Genomic DNA, 21,834 nt, shown 5'->3' on the forward strand with positions numbered 1-21,834 from the left:
TCTCTTATGTATTTGTTTTCCTTAGCTAACCTTCCAGTTTACGATCTATACACCGTCACCCTATCTGGTAACACCAGCTTTTCATCTTCCTTACTCCAGTGCCATCCTTAAGTTCAGTACTAGTACCACATTTTTCTTTTTAGTCCATCTACACTTCTCTTCTGGCTCAATAACTGATAATTTTCTCTCATTAAAAACAAACAAAAATTCTAACTATGATTAGCTGTAGGCAACTAAAGGTGGAGAGCATGTGCTTTTCTGCATTACATTTCGCACTTTTCATATGAAAATATCAAATGGACTTTCTAAGTGAACTTCACAAAGAGTAGAAAAACCAATTAAGAAACCCTAAGAGAATAACCTAACAAGCAGCACGGGAAAGTAAGTGTACTCATACTACGTAAGTCTTGTGCTCTAAATATAATAGATGATGAATTCTAATGGGCTGTAAACACTCAAAGAGGAGGAATTGAACTGAGAATTAACCTAAGAGTTATGCCATTAAGAAGAAACCTTCAATCAAACTGCAGGAAACTGCTTCGTGCAGATGGTTACCGTAATGAATCAGTAGCTTTGCAGTTTGCTTCTGATCCAAGAATATACACATGAAAGCAACATGTACACATGCTGGGAGAATCACAAAGCCTATGCACTTAACAATGGATAAGCAAACAGCCCATAAGCACTCTGAAATATTTCAGTCTACTGCAGAATAAATTCAGCCTAAGGTAAACATTTATCATAACCCAAGTTTATTTAAAAACATTTCTGACTGGTTGCCAGGTTGCTTAGCATATGTCTTTAGATTATTCTTCTTCTTAAGCTTTTACCTTGGGGAGGAAAAAGACGACAATGGTAGCAAGAAATGGTGGAAGCTTTATCTATTTCGGTTTGGGGCGGGGAGGGGGTGTCTGTTTTTTACACTCAGTGCAAAGGACTCCACCTTGCCTATTATTCAGAGGATCTTCCAGTTGGCAATTACTTAAAATAGAACTAGGATAAAATTACATTAACTCTTGCAGATATTGAAAGTCATATAATCCATAATAAATTAGAAAAGTAAATTTATTAATAAACTATGAAAAATCACAGATATTAAAAGAAAATTTAGTTCTAAAATTTTATGTTCTGTGATGCAATGTCTGGTCTCCTGTTGCCAGAAAGAACTCTTTTCACTAGCTTTACACTGATACCATAAAAAAAAAAAAAAAAAACAAACACAAAAAGACCCACCAAACCAACATACAAAACAACTGCATCTTCCTTATTTTTAGAGCTAATGGGGAAAAAAATGATGCATGAAGATAGCTTTCTGCATACAACTATGGAAGGATGCCTGTGGCCCTCATTTTCTCCTGACAAACACATTTAGTCACAAAAACATCTACCCTGAACTAGATTGTCAGAAACAGGTTTCACATATATCTCTACATTATTATATTTTTCTATATTTATGTAAGTGTTCTGGTTATAAAAAGGAAATTATTTTAATCAAAGGGTTAATCGGATATCTTGACATTCAGAATAGCAGTTATTCAACTACAGTTGACAAGTATCTTTCAGGAAGTTAATTTAGTTTCCTTCTCTTCCCCCCCCAACTCATAAGAGAAACAGTTATTTTACCTTACAGGCACTTATTTCTAGCCCCAGGTTGCTCCACTAAAAGACAGTGTACCAGCCAAATTGCTGAGAGTTGGCTCTTGTTAAGCTCCAGCCAGCCCATCTGCAGATAATTTTAGAAGTCACAGATGCAGCAATAACCACTGGCAAACCTGATATATCAAAGGCTGCAACGAAGGCTCAGAGTTCACTTCAGACAGATGTTCTGCCAAAGCAGGATAGTTAAAAGAAAAATATAAAATCCAATAAACAGTATCACCATTATCTACTCAGGGACCAGCAGTTTGTCCTCAAATGTACTTGTAACAGTGAGAAATGGCATCTCGTGTATTTTTCTTCTAATAAGTCTTTGCATTTCTTCAATTTTACTTCCCACTCCTGTGAGTCATTTCCTTGCTATCCTACCTCACTTATTTGGCTAGTTGCTTGCTAGCTGCAGCTTATTTGCACTTAAAACAGTCAGTATGTTTCATCATATCTAAATAATTAGGCTAATGACAGCAGGTTTTTTTCTGTTGATTCAATAATGCATCACAATAATATCAACATTGCAAAGTCTGCTTATTTAGGAATCATTAATAAGGCCTTTCACAAAATTGCAAAGTTGGCTAATAAGCTGCATTCAAATATAATAATGATGATGCAATTAGCCTTATTTTATTTGATTTCTGCTCCTGAATTCTTATGGTGAATGGATATTTTCCTCCAGATTTTCTCCATTATATAAACACCCCAAATTTACTTCAAAAATGAACGGAAAACAACCTTCTCACGTATTCAGTTGAATTTAGGAATGCTGATGTTAAAAAAAAAAAAAAAAGGCAGCAAGCTAAATATTGTGGCATTTACCATATTATCAAATTAATGATAGTTACCATTATTTAACATTTACCATATTATGAAACTAACGATATCCACCAAACAGTGTCAGCCCTCTCCATCTCACAACATACTATGGGCAGTATAAGAGAGAATGGGTTGATTTCAGTTGGAGATGAAAAAGATAAATCCATCCCCACACAGATATTAAACTGATGCACTCCTTGATCTTTGGCTGAGCAAACACTTACATTACAAGATCATTAAAAACACACATTCAATTAATTGGAAGAGTTGTCTGACTACAATAAATTTGAATTTTTTTCCAGTCCTGGCCATATAATTGAAGTCATGAAACTATACTCAGCTTGCAGGAATGCAGAACTAGCCCTACAAAACATAACAGGTTTGCTACTGGAGGCAAGTGAACTGTCAGCAACAACAACAACAACAAAAATACTTGTATTCAAAGTATTACCTTTAGTATCAGGTCTAGCTTGGGAAACAGCTGTCTTACAACATAACTGGGAGTTGTTTCTGTAAAATACATTTTTTTCTAACATTAATCAAAAGAATTGGGTAGTTAAATATCAAACCTGAGTGAAATTGCATCACGCGCTATTGTACCCCAAGACAAGGTTTACGTTAAAACACTGATTTTCTGATTAAATACATGCATATCTAATCAATTCTAATCAGAACTGGAAATATAACATCTGGGGAAAGAAACAAAATATCCCAACAACCAGATCATTAAAAACCCAAGGATATGCCTGAATTTAGATACACAGGGTGTAGCCTCATTGCTCAGAGCATACAGTACAACCATTGCTACTCACAGGCCACAGTCATTGCACTGAGTTTGCAAGGCCTCAGGACTGATGCCTGGAGGGCTGGCTTGACTCCAAAAGCTGGGAGCTTTGTTTTTACTTGGTTTAACAGCAACTGTAACTGTTCTAATGGCCACGTGGCAATTTGTTTCATGTCTGATTGCCTTTGTATGTCATCAACTTTTTCTTTTTCTTTTTATATATATATATATATGTATGTAGACAGCAGTAGCAAGGATTTATTCTCTGTAGCCTGAGATACTTCTGACTAATGATGTGGCGTCGAGGAACACAGGCCAGGTGTGATGGCAAAGGCCTTGCAGGTTGGCACACAAGATGCAGTGTAGAGGGGTTCGGGCAGAGGGTGAAAAGCGATAGGAGCACTGGAGAGTCGACGGTTTTAAATGGCTCACCACAGTCTGTTAAAGGAATATAGAAATTAAGAAATTCTGGAAAGAGGCCTGTTTAGGGGTGAGAAAGAGAACAAAAAACCAGTATCTAAGACATGGAGAAGGCATTGTGTTACAGAAAATTAGATGTAATGGTACTGCAGATCAATGAAGAAAGAACAAGGTGTTGAAGCATGTCAGAAAACATTAAAATAGCCTCAGGTGAATTGAAAGGAAAGGAGCGGAGAAAGAGGAAACACCTTCAACATCACGCTCCTTCCAGTAAGAATCTGGGACACGTGACCTGCTGCAAACCGTTCCCTTTTTCTTTGAGCAACACTATTACCTTTGACGTTAGGATCCAGAGGCAACGTGGAAGAGTGAGCATAACACTGGAAAAAGGCATAGATATTAGAAGTGTATATATGACGTTTTTTAACTGTATAATTATTGAGTCTTTTTCTGTAATAATTTTAATAATAATTAATGCATTTTCCATAATACTTTTTTCTGGGTTTTCCTTCTTTTTTTTCTGCAATAACTAGATCTGGCCTAATAATAATTATTTAATAGTACTGTTAAGATTTCAATTATACTAAGAATAAATTCTTGACTCTACAGAGAAGGTTTGTTTCCTTTCTGCCCATAAAAAGATTTTTGTACGTAACAAGGTTCTTCTATCTGGCATGGTCCCAAGAGCTCACTGGAACCCCAAGATGAGTACAAGGAAAGCAGCATGACAGAAGAAGCTGTAGTCCTGTGGTTACACACCGTGCCTTGAAGCACTGTAAATGCACAAGAACTGGAGTTTCTACTACAGGAATTGTAATGTTCCTGTATCATCCTACTGGAAGCTGGAAGCAAACAGCTGAGAAGCAACAACCAAATGGCACAGGTGTGTCCCCCTCCTTCGTGGCTTCAGTGACTTACTGCTGAAAGAGATGAGGACAGTCACCATGCCAGACAGCCAGAGTAAGGTGAAGAAAGTAAAGAGCAGCTCACTAAATGGTCTCCCAGTTGTAGCATGCTCTGTGAGGTTATCCAACCCCTCTTGGGAATAATGGAAACACCAAGCTTAAATGACTAGTAATTGCATTAAGAAAAAACAGGAATGGAATGGAATGGAATATTTCAGTTGGAAGGGACCTACAATGCTCATTAATCCAACTCTCTGACCACTTCAAGTGTGGTATTAAGGGCATTGTTCAAATGTCTCTTAAAACACTGACAGCCTTGGACACTACCACCTCTCTAGGAAGCCAGTTCCAGGAAAAGCAGCCTAAGTGAACACAGGTGGAAGACACAGCTGCAATAACTACTGATCCTCTGTGAATTTCCCGTACTACAAGTAGTGATTGACGTGGAGACAGCAGCCGGCACTAAAGTGCCTGGATGAGGACTATTCTCAGTCTCGTACCAGGTTCAGTTAAGGCAGCAGCCCATGCCACAACTACTTTAATGTACTGTTCTCCTTAACAATATAAAGCAGTTTATCCAGAAAGCAGATATCACCAATTGAGGCAAGATGCTAACTTCTTTCCTATTTAAAGGGCTATTTAAAATGGCTTACCTTAATCTAAAGACAAATTAATCCCACTTGGCTCCCTCTATCATCAGCAGAAGTGGAGGGGTCCTTATAAAGGAAATTTATATTCTTTCTCTGAACTGCAACATAGAAAGCCCTCTATTTCTACTAAACTGAGAGTAAGACTAATCTAAGTTTAAGCTTTATGAATACTCCCTTAATCACTAAAAGCTCAGGTATACAGATATTTTGCTAAAATCGCATTTTGATTGTATCACTCTGCTAAATAAACTGTTACAAGGACAGGAAAATAGATTTTGAAATGTTTAGACTCCTTAAAATTCATCTGCCTGAAGAAGGAACCTATACAAACTCATTCATACAGGTTACCCTTCTCTTTTTCCCATCTGCGCTGCTTTGTTCAGAACACAGAGCTGCAATTCAGCAGCATTCTACATCTCCCGAGCTGAGTGTGTGAAGTGCCTTCTGCACTCAGAGCTTGCCCGCTGCACCTGGGCTAACAGAACACCCCCAGGAGTGCCTCCTGCACCACAGCCAGCAGCTCCGGGTGGAGCGAGTCCTCTGCTAGAAACAGGCTCCAGATCCACAACAGAAATAGAAATTTGCTCATAGCAGAAGTCCATACAGCTTGTTCTCCCTATCAAGAGGGACTCTGGGCCACCAGAGACAACAAATAACTCACTGTAGATATGCCCATCACACACATGCACACTGAGGAAACGTCTATAAGATTATATATTCTCTTTTTTGAGATTTACTCTTATTTTGCTATTTGTGATACTACTAAGCTGCTTTTAATGTTTTGGTTGGCATTTTTTTCCCACATTAGATCAAAAGTGTATGTATAGTGGCCATAAACTCACAGATGTTCCTACTAAATTTCATTTGTTTTCTCATCTCTTACAGATAGACCTTTTGAATAAAATAAAATGATAGAGAACATCTCAGTGCTGAAGATATAATATGAATAGTAACACATCACTTAAGGACATAGTCAAATACCAGCTCAGTCCAGCAATTTGGTTTCCTAAAAGTTTGCTGGAAAACCAAACCAAACGAAAGCTGGGCTAGCATTCCCAAACCCTTTGTGGCATGTATTTGGAAAATATATACAGAACTGAGAGATGTTTCTTAAATGCACAAAAACTCAGAAGGATGTCTTTGTTTTTTAGGTGGTAATATCAGGCTGATTAAATGGTGAGCAATTGCAGTTCATAAGAACAAACATTGAGAACAAAATTAAAAATATGTCGAAGTGAATTTTAAGCTTACAGCAAAAACTGAAAAAAGACAAAATATATGAAAAAACAAATTAAATTCTTTCAAAAATGCTTCATATAAAAGGTGACCCAAATTTAAAGATTGTAGCAGTGCTTTGAATTTAAAACACACCATATTTTTGCAAGACACTCATATAACCTTAATAAAACAGTTTGGAATCTAAAATAACATGAACAGCTCCAATTCAACAGAAAATGGCTTTCAACAAAAGCTACTGCTACTTCAAAATAATTAGATTATTTCATCATAATTCAACAAATACATTTTAAAAGCCAGTGAATATCATAAATGTTGATTCCCATCTTTAAATTTCCTATTACATATTTATAGATACACTACAATTTTTGCATACAAAACAAAGTGCTACACACTAAATTCATAAATACACTTCTAATGCCATACATTAGACGTCAGATGAAATACATCACTCCCAAGATGTAAAGGACTATTTCATTACTGGTTTGCATTTTAAATCTTTCTGAAACTGAAACCAATCTTCTTCAATATAAGAAGGTAGCTACTACCTAGTATTACGTACTTCAGAAATCTTACAAAAAGATGCCATAATCACCTTTTTGATTTCTATCACACAATAGCTAATAACATTGTAAGTTGTTTGTTTTTCCTAGGCGGCTGGCATGCATTTGCAAGTTTCAGAAATGCACAAGTTTTAGGCTGAGACTTTCCATGATTAACTCCTTTCAAGCAGGCAGCCATGAAAGAGGATCCTGGCTCTTTCAGAGAAGGGTAGAAACGTGAAAAACATTCTAAGCATCCATTAATGCTATGAGAGAAAATGTTCAGAATTTCTCAAGAGAAACAGTACAAACATCCTCATGTAGCTTATCACACGTGTTTAAGGAGAATTAAAATGATTTTAAGAAATCACTTCCAGAGAGGCACAAAGTAAGATTTTAGTGAAGCCTTGTCAAGCCACCAGTCCCCAGAGAGCACCAAGCCTGTTAATGTTTGTATTCACACATGGCTTCATTAATGTAAATAAACTCTGATTTCACTGAAATAATCCACGTCAGTGTACATATAAACAGACTGCAATTTATGAATAATTAAGACAAAATCCTCCCAATGATTCAGCAATCTGAAGGTAAAAAAACCCCTATTCATTCCAGTTAGGAGATTTCTGAATCGTTATAAATCTGACCATACCTTCATTTTACAAACAGAGCAGGTAAGATCCTGCGCCAATGGGTGTCAGCAGATGAAAGCTGTTCTTTTTAAAAGCTGTTTAGGTAAAGAGAGGTGCAAAGTTCACACTTAATCTAAAAATCTTTGAATAGCACAACCTATATTTTCCAATAAAACGTGGAAAATACAGCACATATTCATATAAGACAGAAAAAGAAATCCCCATGTTACGTTACAGGTTGAGATATCTTTGCAGTGCTACAAGAAAACCTCAAAGCCTGCACTACAGTTTTGCAAGTTTCTATCGTTATTGACCTAGACTCTCTAAATAACGAGCTAATGCTTTCTGATTCTGCTTGAATCAGCCTTCTAGACAACTGTCTTCTATCAAATAGTTGCTAAACAGTTCTACAGGATGTATGTTAGAGAAATTTCAGCATGACCCCCAGGGCAGCCCAATGTTTCAGAACAATTTTAGGTGGAAGTCAGGACTAACAAGCAAACAGCATATTGAAAATAGCAGAAATTATTGATTAAGAAATCTCCCTTTTCCAGACGTCCTAATAAATAATCATTAAGATTCACATCTGGTAAAACATCTATATGAACAGAAAGGGCTGTTTCACTGGATTGCATCATTTAAAACAACACAATCCATCCAACACCGATCAGGATTAGATGGTTATGACAGAATATAAGCATCAGTCTTTCACACAGTAACTTGCAAAGAGGAATATCCTGCATTTTGTTGTGTAAGCAAATACTGCACATTACTTTATACAACTATTAACTTGCTTATATTTTTTGCATCTAAAATATCAAGTGGCAAAACTTTGTAGAATAGCATTATATAGCATGAAAAAAACATTCTTTACATGAGTCATTGCTTGGTCATTTTATTGAGCCCATAATCCTTGCCTTATGAGTCGTATCATTATAATATCAATATTCAAATCAATATCAATAATAATGTCGATCTATCACTTTTCTCCTACGTCACTCACCTGTCAACTATTTTTCAAGCTAAACAGCTCTCGCATTTATTTAATGTCTTCCCTGTACAGAAGCTATTCCATACCTCTGATCATTTCTTTCACCTTACTCTGGACCACACCTTTCTGAGACATAGGGTAACCAGAACTGCTTAGAGTGAGCACATGTAAGACCAATGCAAACTCCAGCAGAGACTGTCCTATATTTTCCATACTGAATGCCTTTCCTGAAAATTGCTTTTTTTTTGACAGCTGTCAAGCATTGAACTAATGCTTCTGAGAACTCCATCTGATGTTTCCCAGAAAAGCATCTGAGCAATAATAGTCACGTACTCCCTCCTCAAGAACAGATTTTCATCTATTATGAAATTCTGAAAGCAAATTTTATTCTGTCACTTAATCCTTTGGCTTTCTGCACTTTCCCAGTCAGTCTTAATTTTGTCTGTTCTGAATAATCTTATCTTATCTTGTCATTATTTTGTCCCTTTTACACACTGAATAGTATAGATTCCCATGGACTTTTACCTATAAACCCCCTTCAGTGTAGAAATTCAGAATTCATTCATACCCGTGAAATACTAATGGATCTGCCTTCATTACACTTTAGCCTCCTGGTTCACTTGATGTGCACTTAAAATTTCTCCATCCCTTCTCCTCTCTGTGATGGGAAGAAGACCCTCATCTCTAGGCTCTGCTACTGAAGTCTGTGCAAGGTAACTGCTTTCTTTTGGTTCTGGCTGTATTTTCCCACTGACCCCCTTATCTTTACAATGAGCCCAACTGTGAAATCTTTCTGCAATTCTGTGTGATTTATCCTGAATAATTGTGTCACCAGCAAATGTTTTTTGCCTTCAAGTTCAACCTTTTAACAGGTCTTCCGCTGACACTTCACTTCAAGCAATTTATCCCCCCCATAAAGAATGGATCTTTGTATAAGAACCTTCCTGACTTTACTGCAGAGATCGTTAGTCCATGGAATTAAGCTTATTTTCAGGTGGCCCTTCCATACTTTTTAGGATTTTTATTCTTTCCATCCTACACTACAAGCAATGGGAAGGTTATGCTGGTTTTCTCCCCTCTCTTCTTTCAACATCAAGCCCAGAAAGTACATAAGGAAGAGACAATACCTCCACCTGGAATGAAGCATAAAGCCATGTGGGACTTCATTCCAAGACGTGAGGGAAGCAGAAGAAACATGCTATGAGGAGAAGTGGGATGGAACAGAAAGAAGAGGAAGGGGAGTGAGCCTGGAGCAGACTGTTACTGAAATCTCTACACTGGGTGGAGACAAAACAGCATGTGTGATAACTTCCCCACTTTTTCAGACCACTTTGAGCAATAATAAAGGTCTCCCAAGAAACTATGGAGGCAGTTCTTGGATGTCACAGAGGAGCATTAGTTAGGGGGCTGTTTACAAGAGCCTTCCTTTCAGGCCAATGGTCCCAAGGAAATAATTTATTGACATTGGGGGAACACACTGTGGACACAACCACAGCCAATTTAAATATGGGACATTTTCTTTAAGAATATGAATCATGAAAGAGTTGTATCATATTACACTGAAGTGGCTTTTAGGGACAACCACATGATACAAACATCCCTAAACCTACAAAGAATCATTGCATTTCATTTAACTGCACATCAGATGGTACAAAATATTTTTAGCATTTCAACAAGCTAACTTTAGAGCTGCTTTACAAGTACTCTCTCGAGAATTTTACTGCTCTATCCCTTTGGTACACAATAAAGCACAAGTAAAACCCTAGCTGTAAATGATATTCATCAAGTTATGCAAATGCAAGTTTTCTACGGTAGTTAAACATCAAGTATAAAAGAACAATTTTTTTCCCACAGCCTATTAAATAAACATTGAGTATATTGTTTTAAGCATACCTGTAGGTTGTAAATCTATATCCTCCTAACCACATTCCTTAAATTAACATTCCTGAATCAGTAATAAGAAATGGCATTGATCTGCCATAAAATTACTTGTGTAGTATCTGGTTTAGTTTGTTTTATTAGTGTGTTCATCAGTAGCTAAGAGCTAGCATAAAATATTTCTAGATGAATATCATTTGAAGCCCCACAATTCATGTATTCAGACTTTCTGCCTTGAATGACAAAGCCACAGCTATGAAACCAATTCTGCCCCGATACATTCAGCTCCTATCATCTGAATATTCCCACTGTTTTAAGCAGTAAAACTGATCATCTCTAAAAGTTTGCATCAGTTCACATAGGAGAATACAGACCAGCCACAAATAGATGGGAGTGTCATCACTTCGTCACTGCCCTTGTACCTTCAGATTTAATCCTGAGTAGCTGTTGCTAGATGTTGTTATTTGCAAGCGATTTTTATATAATTATGTAACACATTTTTGCTGTTAGGAGTCATCTACGATGACTCTGCCTCCTGTAGACATGCTTTTCTTTACAGCTATCTGTCATACTACTAGTGACCAAGTTGCAGAAAAGCTTGTCAGCCAAAACAAGCCCTACTGCCTGTAGGATAAGACTGGGAACCAGAAAATACCAACATTTGGAAACCATAACTCACGCTGAAATTTTCTTTTGGGTTTCAAGGAATCTGAGTGGCAAAGCAATTGATTTGTACTTCAATATCCTAACGTGGCTTATACAAAAGACAGAAAACCATCTGAAATTATTTTGGCTCTGCAACTTTTATTACTTGTAGACTCTGCAGATCTAAAAATCAATAGCACACGAAAAGTTGGTCTTGATAAAAACATAATTTGTGAACCATTTTAGATCAATCTTTTCTCAGTGTAGACTCAAAATATATATATATTTTTTTTTTTAACTGGGTCATTTAGCTGTGCAAAATATTCCTCAAGAGGAAAAAAAAAAAACACGAAAAACACACCCACCCAAATCCTCAAACAAAACCACCACCCCTCCAGTGTTTCTATTGCACTACTTCAGCTCTTTTCCAGATGCGCTGATAAAACTTCATTCCTCTGGGGTGCAGATGAAGGAAGCAGAAACTTCACAGTGAAGAAGAAAAGCAAGAGTTTTATAGTGTATTGGGTCTGGCTAGGATAGAGTTAATTTTCTTCATAGAAGCCCCTATGGTGCTGTGTTTTGGATTTGTGACTAAAACAGTGTTGATAACACACCAGTGTTAGTGCTATTGTCAGGCTATTGCTGATCAGTGTTTGCACCATGTCAAGGTGGGGTTTTTTTTTCCCTTTTTCCTCATTCTTCCTCCCCAACCAGTGGGCTGGGGGTACACGAGAAGTTCGGAGGGTTCACAGCCAGGACAGCTGGCTTGAAGTGACCAAAGTGATAATCCAGACTATTTGATATTCTCAGCAATAAAAGCTCGTAGAATGGAGGAAGAAGGGGGGGACATTCACGTTTATGGCATTTGCCCTCCCAAGTTACGGGTGATGAAGCCCTGCCTTCCTGCAAATGGCAAAACACCTGCCTGCCAATGGGAAATTGTGAATGAATTCTTTGCTTTGCTTGTGCACACAGTTTTGCTTCACTTATTAAACTGTGTCATCTCAACTGCTAAGGTTTTTTTTCCTTGCTTTTACCCTTTTGATTCTCTCCCCCATCGCACTGGGGGCAGTGAGCAAAGCTGGTGGGTGGGGGCTGACCTGCCAGCCAGGGTCAACCCACCACATACAGGTAAACAGGTTTCTTGACTTTGTCAGTATAAAGAAGATACAGCCCTGACTGAAATACCGTACAAGGTAGCTGAATATGACTTGTGTGCTGGTCTCTGAGACCTGCTCTACCTAAAAAGCACTTGGCCCACTATTTCTTTAGAGTGAAGTTAAAACATGCCAGCATACCGTCTGCAGCACAGGCAGCTTTCCTCCCTCTGCATGCACAGACAAGAACTCTGTTCTTTGACCAAGCTGCCCAAATTTGCCCTGTATGATTAGTGTGCAATGATTTTGGTAGGTCACAGACAAATCTCTCTCATTAATGAGTTAACAGATGTAAATATATTTCAAGACTGTACAAGATATGGGCTTACTCACTTGGTGAGAAATCCCAGACTGCTCAAGCCCAGTGCTCAGTGCTAGAACGCTCCCCTAGTTACTAGCGAGCTTCTACAAAGGTCCAGTCAGAAGCAGTTCTGAGAGGTACAGTTCAACTTCTGAAGGTAGTTAACAATCCTGAAGGCCAAATACAAATGTATTCTGTCAAACTCACACGCTGTTTCATGTTTTTAGATCTCTTAAACTATGCAGAATAAGGATAAACATTTCATTTTATGTCAACAGATTTGTTCTTATTTCCCAGCATTCTCCTTCCTCACTGAAGATATATTTTCAAACCATCATTCCATGCTCAAATTTTAAAGAGCCATCAGTTATATGATTTCTAAAATACCTTGCAGGATCCGTAAAAATTCTCACATAGCATGTTGTTTATTGGTTGTGCGTAAGCTACACAGCAATAACACGTTAGAACACAGACTTGTCAACTCAGTAACTAACCTCAAATGTAACAGAAAAAAAAAAAGGAAATTACAGTTTCCCTACATCCATTCCAATTATTACAATACAAAACTGTTCACTTCCATGAACAGCAACAGTAAAGACACTCCTGAAACAATAATATGCTATCACACCTGTGCTCAGTGCTGCATCCAGACACAGCTCAGCAGGATCTCAGATTCAACACACAACGCACAAAAAGGCAAATATTGTGGCATTAGATCGACTATGAATGCATCATGTGCAGGCACAGAATGACTCCCCAGTGAATACAGGCCTGACTTGCAATAAATGCTTGTCAAAATTCCATGTGCATGCACTGCTGCAGGCTCATGGCTTTGCGACTCCCTAAAGCAGCCCTACCCGAACATGGTATGCTCAGGCAGCAACTAACTGCGCTGGAGATGGAGCAGCACATCAACATATTGTAGCAGTAACACAGCAACACAGAAATGAATCCTCCAGGAATCCTGGGCTTCTAACACACCCCAAAGCTCAGAATATCATTGCTACAGTTAACAACATTTGCTATACTGAACTACTCAAGTGCTTGCAATGACTGTACCTTCACTTTGCATAATTAGCATTATCAGAAAAAGTTACAGAAGTCTGCAAGCTCTTCAAAGAAAAAGAAAAAAGGATCAAGTGTATATCTTTATTAAAGAATGCTAACACCCTTGACATGACCCAGATCATCGTGAGGACTGTTAAATTTCAATTAGCTTTGAGCTATGTTGATAGAACTTTATTAATAATTGCATGATTTTCTTGAGGAAAATTTTCAATTTTTTATGAGACAGGAGAGAGCATGAAATTGAAAGCTCTTTTTCACTTGTTAAATGTAAAAATCATTAACAATAAAAGGTATTGGATTAGAGGGAGAGCAGGAGGAAAGATGGCCCAGTAACGGAGGCAATGATTTGGGATTTGAGAAATACGAATTAAAATCCTAGCTCTGCTATGCTCCTTCTCCTGGCACATCAGTCAGGCTGTTCAATTTTCTGGCTTCTCCTTCTGTAATAAAGAGATAATAGCACGTACTAATCTCACAGGAATTTGGGGACTTGGTATTTCTTAAATGCCACAACGCTATGGAAATGAACTTGATCAAAAACATCTTAATGCTGTAATCTGGAGAACATCCAGAGTGCATACAATTGCCAATGGAAGTATTCTAAGCTAAGTGTTTACACGCATGTGAAAATTTTCATAATGCCTGAATATGCCTGCAATATAATGTTTATGAAGTTAGTATCTCAGCAGTGTCTGAAAAATGGCTGCTATGTACAGTAAATTCAGATCCTAAGGTTTATCTGTATTCAACCCCTATAGCTTTTACTTGGTAGACTCAAAACACCACTTACAAAGACAGAGGATTTAGAAAGATCACAGAGGAATCCATCAGAAAGAAATACTGACTGCATTCTTAAAAGAGAGGAAGGAGAAAAGAAGAAATTGTTAGATATTTCTTTACATGTACATGTATATAACACCAAGGCAGAATTACAAAACTAACTTTACTTACGGAGTTATACTTCAAAATAATCTAGAGTAATATTTTAAAAAACCCACTAGTGTTAGGAGTCTGCCTCTTCTTTCCAAAATGACCTATTCAATTTCAGTAAACGTTATGCTCTTGAATCCGCTTTGAGAGAGTAACTTCTGAATTCTTTAGATGCTCAAATAAATACATATATAATTATCTGCAGCAGTGATCAACATAACAAAGGACAGTGTCTTCCTTTATTTATGCAGGAAGATCATGATTTAAGTGAAATGAGCAGCATCGCCACCTGCAATATCAAAAGTAGACCACTGATAGTCTGGTTTGTAGCTTGCACAGATATAATCCCCTGCTCTTTCATAATTCAGGTAATCACAAATTATAGCAGTGGTTTAACAACGATTCATGTAAACCTGCTACCACATAACGGCTCTTTTTGTCTAAAATCATTAGAGATTTTATTGATATAAACTTCAAATTAATGACATCCAACAAAAGAAAACAACATTTTCTTCCCCTGTGGGAAATGAAATAAGGTAAACCTTGGAACATGCAGACTAAAAAAAACCCAAACCCACAAAACTAAACAAAGGTAGTATATTTAGTTATCTATGCAGGAAAGAGTTAAAGATCATATTTATCTAAACATGTATCTAACTAATGGAAAAATAATATTACAAATCAACCACTTAAAACTGAATTACCTTGCACCAGCACTAGGAAAAAAAAAAAAAAAAATTCAACACAGGTCAGGCTTAGATACCTTCGTTAAGCTTTTTCTGAAGAAAAAACATCCATGAGAATATTCTCCTGCTTATCATTAGGAGCGTGTAAATGCCTCGCTGCTTCCGGTCCTTAATGAATACCTACAGTAACTGCTGAAGATATTTGAAGATATTGCAAAACAACAATGAATAATATGACAGTGGAGCAGATACTAACAGCTAAACAGTTCCCCATCCTCGCTCAGATCAAGTAATGGAGCAGAACTTACTGCTTCATTTAAGTTATCTAACTACCATTCTTCAACCCTTTTTATTGTAATTCACAGGTATCGGTAATTCAAAGTGCTGCAATTTTAAAAATATTCAACTCTCTAGACTAATACCAGCTTTCAGACTACATCAGAATACAGAGAGATGAATAAATAAGGATACAATCATAAAAATCTTTTTTCCTTATACATTTATTAGAAAAAGGTTATAATACTGATTTATTTCTAAGAGAATTATGATATTTTATAATAGCTCTCTTTCACAATTATTTTGTTCATGCCTCTCAGGTAGAAATCCTTAGATCATACTATACTTCTCAGATTCCTCTGTGGCATGCTATGTTGTTCTGGAAAATAGATTTATTGTATTAACAATTTTAAAAGATGTGTTTAATAAGGATGGGAAAAAGGACCCATAATCCCCAATAATAAAATATTTCCAATGTAATAATAGCTATTTTTCTGCTACTTATTTCATCTCAAAGGAAAACACAGCTCTAAAATTAGAGAAAACGGTGTTAAATGCTTTTCTTTCAATGGTTTTATAGGCCTTTACAGCACAGCAACTAGTTTTGTGTCACTGACAGACTGTGACACGGGCAGAAGTGAAGACAATCCCGTTTTGAGACCAACATGCATTTACATCCACTGGGGTTTAAAATGGGGATAATCATGGCAGATCTTCCAAAGAATGGGACTACCAAATTAACATGGAGCAGCACCACTGTCTCATCCTTCCTCTATTACCTTAAAATTTTCTAGCCAAGGAAACATGTTAGTATTAAAACAACGAGATCACCCGACTACACTATGTTTATCAAAGCTGTGTAACAGCTATGTGCAATCTGAAGATTAAGAAAAACCAATAGAATGGCAAGTATACACAACTTCTCTTGAAAAGCAATCGTATAAACTTCTGCAAAACTTGGAAAAGATAACAGCTTTCTTCTACTTTTTTTCTGAACTGTTTTCAGAGAACGTAGGTGGAACGCCAAAGAGAAATGGCCTCTTTGCCAAAGAATTATAGCTTTAGGTAAAGGATTTGTGTAGGGGAGGGCTGAGCGCAATAATTCATCTTTCCAAATAAGCTAGACACAGAGAAATGCCACATAACCACTGCTAACTGTCCAGCCTTCTTGAACTGGGAACCAGTCAATAATCTTCCATTTTACATGTGTAGATCACTGTCATTACACACAAGATCAATCCTATTTCTTGTCTTTCGTTTTTAAACGACACGCTATCGTAGCATGGGCTCTTGCCTAACACTGCACTCTGCAGTATTCCCACCTGAATGAATTCCAGTTCGTGACAATGGAACAGGAAAAACGCTCCAGTCAAGGGAATGCGTGAGGACTCTGCTAATGTAGGGTTTATGTCCATTTCTGCTACAATCTTCTTGCCAGTCACTCTTTGTGCTGGATTTCCCATTTTATATTTGGTACAATTCTATCTCCTTTGCCTGTCGTGTTTATTTTTAGTTGTTGTTTCTGGAACTGTCTTTTATTGCTTTGTTTACTGGTTTGCTCAATGCACTGCAGCTTTGGTTGAGTACTTGAGTATTGCACAATTAATAGAAGGTCAAATGCTAAATAAATCCATAGGCTACAAAACTGAATTTTAAAATCCAGTATTTCTCTGTAATCAAACTGTTAAAACTATACTTACCTCAACATATTTATCTATCAAAATGAAATAGAAAAAGAGTGTAGAAAAAGCTAGAAATTATACTTAAATTCAACTGAAGCATACTGAACACAAAATTTGCTGTGATTATTACATGAGGTTTTTGACATTTGTGACAGGTATTTGTTTCATTACACACGATTCCATAATCTTAACACGTCTGTGTTGGATTGGTATTGCTATTTTTAAATGCTTCTTCTAAATAAGGGAGTGGGACAAACCATTTTATAATCAGTAATGTACTACATGTGTACACCATGTCACGGGTGAATAGGGCATAACGCCCAGCCATATGGTGTACTTAAGAGCCAACTCATCTACATAGACTGTTACCAGGCAACATGCTGGACTTCAGTCTGAGCTTGGTAAAAAAATGACCTCTTAGCCCTAGAGTTGATTGATATTCATTGTGCTGGTTAGGTTATGATCACAAGGGAAAATAATAAAACCAATTATGCACATTGAGATTTGGCAGCAGTAAACCTTCCCCAAATTCCAAACGAGCATTTTCTTCTTCTTTCTTGTCGTATATCCCAAATCTCTGCTTTAGCTTGTTGAAGGAAGATGAATATCTTTTCCTTCAACTATATTTAGAAATACCAAAGCACTGTTTTCACAGTAAAATTAATTGCAGCTTCCTAAAAACATGCCAGTAATTATCTCAGGGACAACTGTCTCCCACGGGTTAGAAAACCCAACCTCTTTCTTGCAATTTTTACCAGAATTTTTCTAACAAAAGCTGTCAATTGCATCACATTCTGCTAAGAGATGTAAGGTTCTTTTGTGATAGAAAATACTGTTTATGACTGTGCTGGTTTTGGCTCCATAGAGTTAATTTTCTTCACAGTAGCTACTATGTTTTGGATCTGGGCTGAGAACAGTGTTGATAACCCAGGGATGCTTTCGTTACTGCTGAGCAGGGCTCACACAGGGCCAAGGCCTTTTCTGCTCCTCACCCCACCCCACCAGCGAGTGGCTGGGGGTGCACAAGGGGCTGGGAGGGGACACAGCCGGGACAGCCGACCCCGACTGACCCAAGGGACATCCCAGCCCAAGGGGCGTCATGCTCAGCAGATAAAGCTGGGGGAGAAGGAAGGGGGGGACATTCAGAGCGATGGCGTTTGCCTTCCCAAGTCACCGTTACGCGTGACGGAGCCCGGCTGTCCTGGGGATGGCTGAGCACGGGACGTGGGGAATGAATTCCTTGTTTCGCTTTGCTGGTGAGCACAGCTTTTGCTTTACCTGTTAAACTGCCTTTTCTCAACCCATGAGTTTTCTCACTTTTACTCTTCCGATTCTCTCCCCCATGAAGGGGCAAGTGAGCGAGACGCGGTGTGGGGCTTCGGTACTGGCTGGGGTTAAACCATGAAGTGACAGAGGAAAAGCTAAAAGCAACAAGCGCACCGAGCACTACAGAACTCATTTAAATCTGTCCTCAAGATGAACAGGCTTTTTTTTTTTTTTATCCTGTAAACCAGGCAGTCTTTCTGAAATAATGAAATCTTTTTTCAAAGACATTAAGAGGAAGATTGTGTTCAGTGTAGGAGAAAAATTTGAAACTCTTCTTATGTCTAACAAGGACTGTATGTCTAATTTTTGCAGTGACACCAAACTTTGTGTGTTGGGGCAGAACTCAAATGCTAATATTAATACATTTGAACAAAGACCTGAAACTGTTATTTGTCAGTACACGTATGCAACTTCTTTACTTTCTACACACAGAACAAAGAAAAGTCTAATTATAAACGTATATAAAACAAATACATTCAGTCAGCCCCATACAGAACAAGCCATGCTTATTACACAATACAAAATGTTAGAGCATTGCAGTTTATTTTAAACAGAAGATTATTAATAATTTTTTTTAAAGTGTCAAATACACAGCTACCAAGAATCATACGCTTAGTTTTTTTTTTTTTTCTGGTACTTCTGTATTTATTATTATAAGTATAGAAATTTATATCCTGATTAAAAAGTGCTTAATCAATATTGTTTCTAAGTATGTGTTAAAACAAAAAAACGTTACAAGAAAAAATAAATTCCAGGTATGAAAGAGCAACAAATAGTTTGGATGTGAAAGCCTCTTCTCAGGAAGGAAAAAAGAAAAAAAAATGAATCAGCACAAATACTTTTTCACATGTCCTATAAATTTTGGAGCTGAATTCATGATATTCCCCATTCTGACATTAGAAGTGCATTTTAAAACGAAAGCATGACGAATTATCCATAGTTGTTCTACAGGGAAAAAAGCGTCTGTGACTAATCTATACACAAAATAATTTTTTTCTGATTGAATCAGCCAAAGCTAAAATAGATACGATAGAGACGTAGCCCTAACACGTAAAAGGTAAATACAAGAGAAAAGCACTTAAACGTACAGTCAGAAACAGGGAAGATTATTTTCTAAGCATATCACTAGCAAGTTGTTGTTTACTGAAGACTAAGAGGTATCAGATCTTGTACCTGTAGTCTATTAGTCTTGCGATCCAGCATTAGCATGGCAAGTTGTGAAGTCCGAATTCATCATGACAGCACAACAGAGATTTCAGTCACATTCCAAGGAAGATAAAATCAACAAGAACAAAAATCAGTGCACTTACTGAAAGAAGGCTCCGATCATGAAAACAATAGGCACCACTTGCATGGGGCTTCTGTGTAGTTTCCTAAGAAAAGAAAATACATTCTTACTGTAAATGAGAGATTCAAAGGAGATCAAACTTGTGCCCTGCACTCACGGAAGTCAGAAGGTAGGCTTTAAGATTCAAAGTGTTGTAACAAAAACTAAAATTGATAATGCATTATATTTGGGCTTTCACAAGAAGGGTTGCATACATTATTGGGTCATAATTGCATTTTTATTGTAGTACAAAGCCAAACAGCAAAATCTGCTTATACAAATACCAACACCATTTTATTATTTATTTCTTAATCATTCAATGAACAGTAAAAATTTCCAGGCAGTTTGCAACTTATTTGAAACCTAAATCATATGTTTCCATTATGAACTTACCTAACAAAACAGACATGCAATTACTGTGCCATAGTTCAAATTTTTCCCCAGTATAGGTTTCTGTTTCAATACAAACACACAACTGAGATTTACTTTTTTGTGTATTTTTCCACTGAAAACTTCAAGCAATTTTGCAAAAGAAAAACAATCATAAAATAAACAGAAGAGGCCATCCAAAATATATTATACATGCACATAGCTGGCAATTAGAAAAGGGGACCATTCTATTCCATGCCACTTTTTCTTATTGATAAGCAGCTGGTGACATGTAATATTTTACTGAATTATTCATAGAATTTTAGAAGTTACAGTAAGCTCAGCCATGTTTTTCATAACAGACTCTCCCTACATGCATTTTTCATTTCAACGTTCAAGTGGTAGTATATACTCTCTGATACAAATACTCTTGAAAAAAGAAACACTGTACACATTTTGAGTCTTCAAAGAAAATACACACCTACATCTATGTATCACCAAAACATTCTGTAGATAAATTTAATATACTTTTTATCCACCTCAATAAAATTCCAAACAGTAAATATATTGAATATTTTTCACAAAATATGTTATTCCTTATATGTGATTCCATTTTAAACAAACAAACAATCAATCAGTAAATCAAAAACCAGCAGTAGCTATCTCTAATGCAGTTGAGGGTAAACAACAACAAGAACCACCAGTACCAAAAAGGTACATGTTCTAAAAGTATGTCAGGTCATAGTGCAACTATCACACATACTGGTAAAAAACCCCAACAACTTCAGAATCTGAAAAAGTGACAATCAGCAACAGAAAACATACTTGCATTTTGGTCTCCTTAGAGCAGGGACCGTCACTAGGAGAGTATCTGTCAAAGCAAGATCCTGCTTCACAACTGAAGCTCCTAGCAGTAATTGCAACTGTCTTACTGTCAGAAAAAGCCCACATTAATCAATTTCTGAGCTGAAGACATAAGTTTATTTTTATTTATGAAATAAAATGAACCATATACATGTAAAAATACTACCGAAAAGGCAGCTCACGTAAGAAGGCTATATATGCAAATAAACTGTACGTAAAAACTACTGTATCTTATCCTTTCTGGGTAGGGTTTCTTTGTGTGAGATCAAAGATATCTCCGAGCACAACACAAGATAAATTAATGGTATCAAGAGTTCCTTAAAAATCTCTGAGGAGAAGTATTTTTTAAGTAATTAGCCTACATTTTCAGAAATGACATCTGATTTAGGACCATCTTGTAATGCCACAGTGAGACTTATCCACGGTCAACAAAATTGAACTGAATAATTGAAAATTAAGTCTCTCAGGTTTTCTCCATCAAGGGTACCTGTGTTTCACAATTTGAAATCACTGTGATTTTTCAAATGCAAACTGTCACTTTTTAGACTTCATACTGATTAAAATTCTACCTCACTGAGGTTACAGTACATTAATTCTCCTTTTCTGAAAGTCTTGTATTTGACCACTCAATCCTAGCAGACTTATCTGTTTAGCATAATGTTACCTATCATTAATTTTAGAAGCATTATACTCCCAACTGCT

General features: G+C 37.0%; 1 protein-coding gene across 22 annotated transcripts in view; it reads right to left on the minus strand.

Annotated features, from left to right (window-relative positions):
- The window catches only part of RBFOX1 (RNA binding fox-1 homolog 1), a 919,785-nt gene that overhangs the window by 745,044 nt on the left and 152,907 nt on the right, over positions 1 to 21,834 (minus strand). For 18 of the 22 annotated variants that reach the window (XM_074885636.1, XM_074885649.1, XM_074885647.1 and 15 more), the window contains exon 2: positions 19,883 to 19,945. In XM_074885636.1, the coding sequence (XP_074741737.1) occupies positions 19,883 to 19,945 (63 nt within the window). Of the gene's footprint in view, positions 1 to 19,882; positions 19,946 to 21,834 lie in introns of those variants that run through there. The other 4 variants (XM_074885614.1, XM_074885622.1, XM_074885642.1 and 1 more) reach the window with 4 other exon arrangements.

Source organism: Strix uralensis, chromosome 16 (assembly GCF_047716275.1).
Source record: "Strix uralensis isolate ZFMK-TIS-50842 chromosome 16, bStrUra1, whole genome shotgun sequence".
In the NCBI taxonomy this organism is placed as follows: Eukaryota; Metazoa; Chordata; class Aves; order Strigiformes; family Strigidae; genus Strix; species Strix uralensis.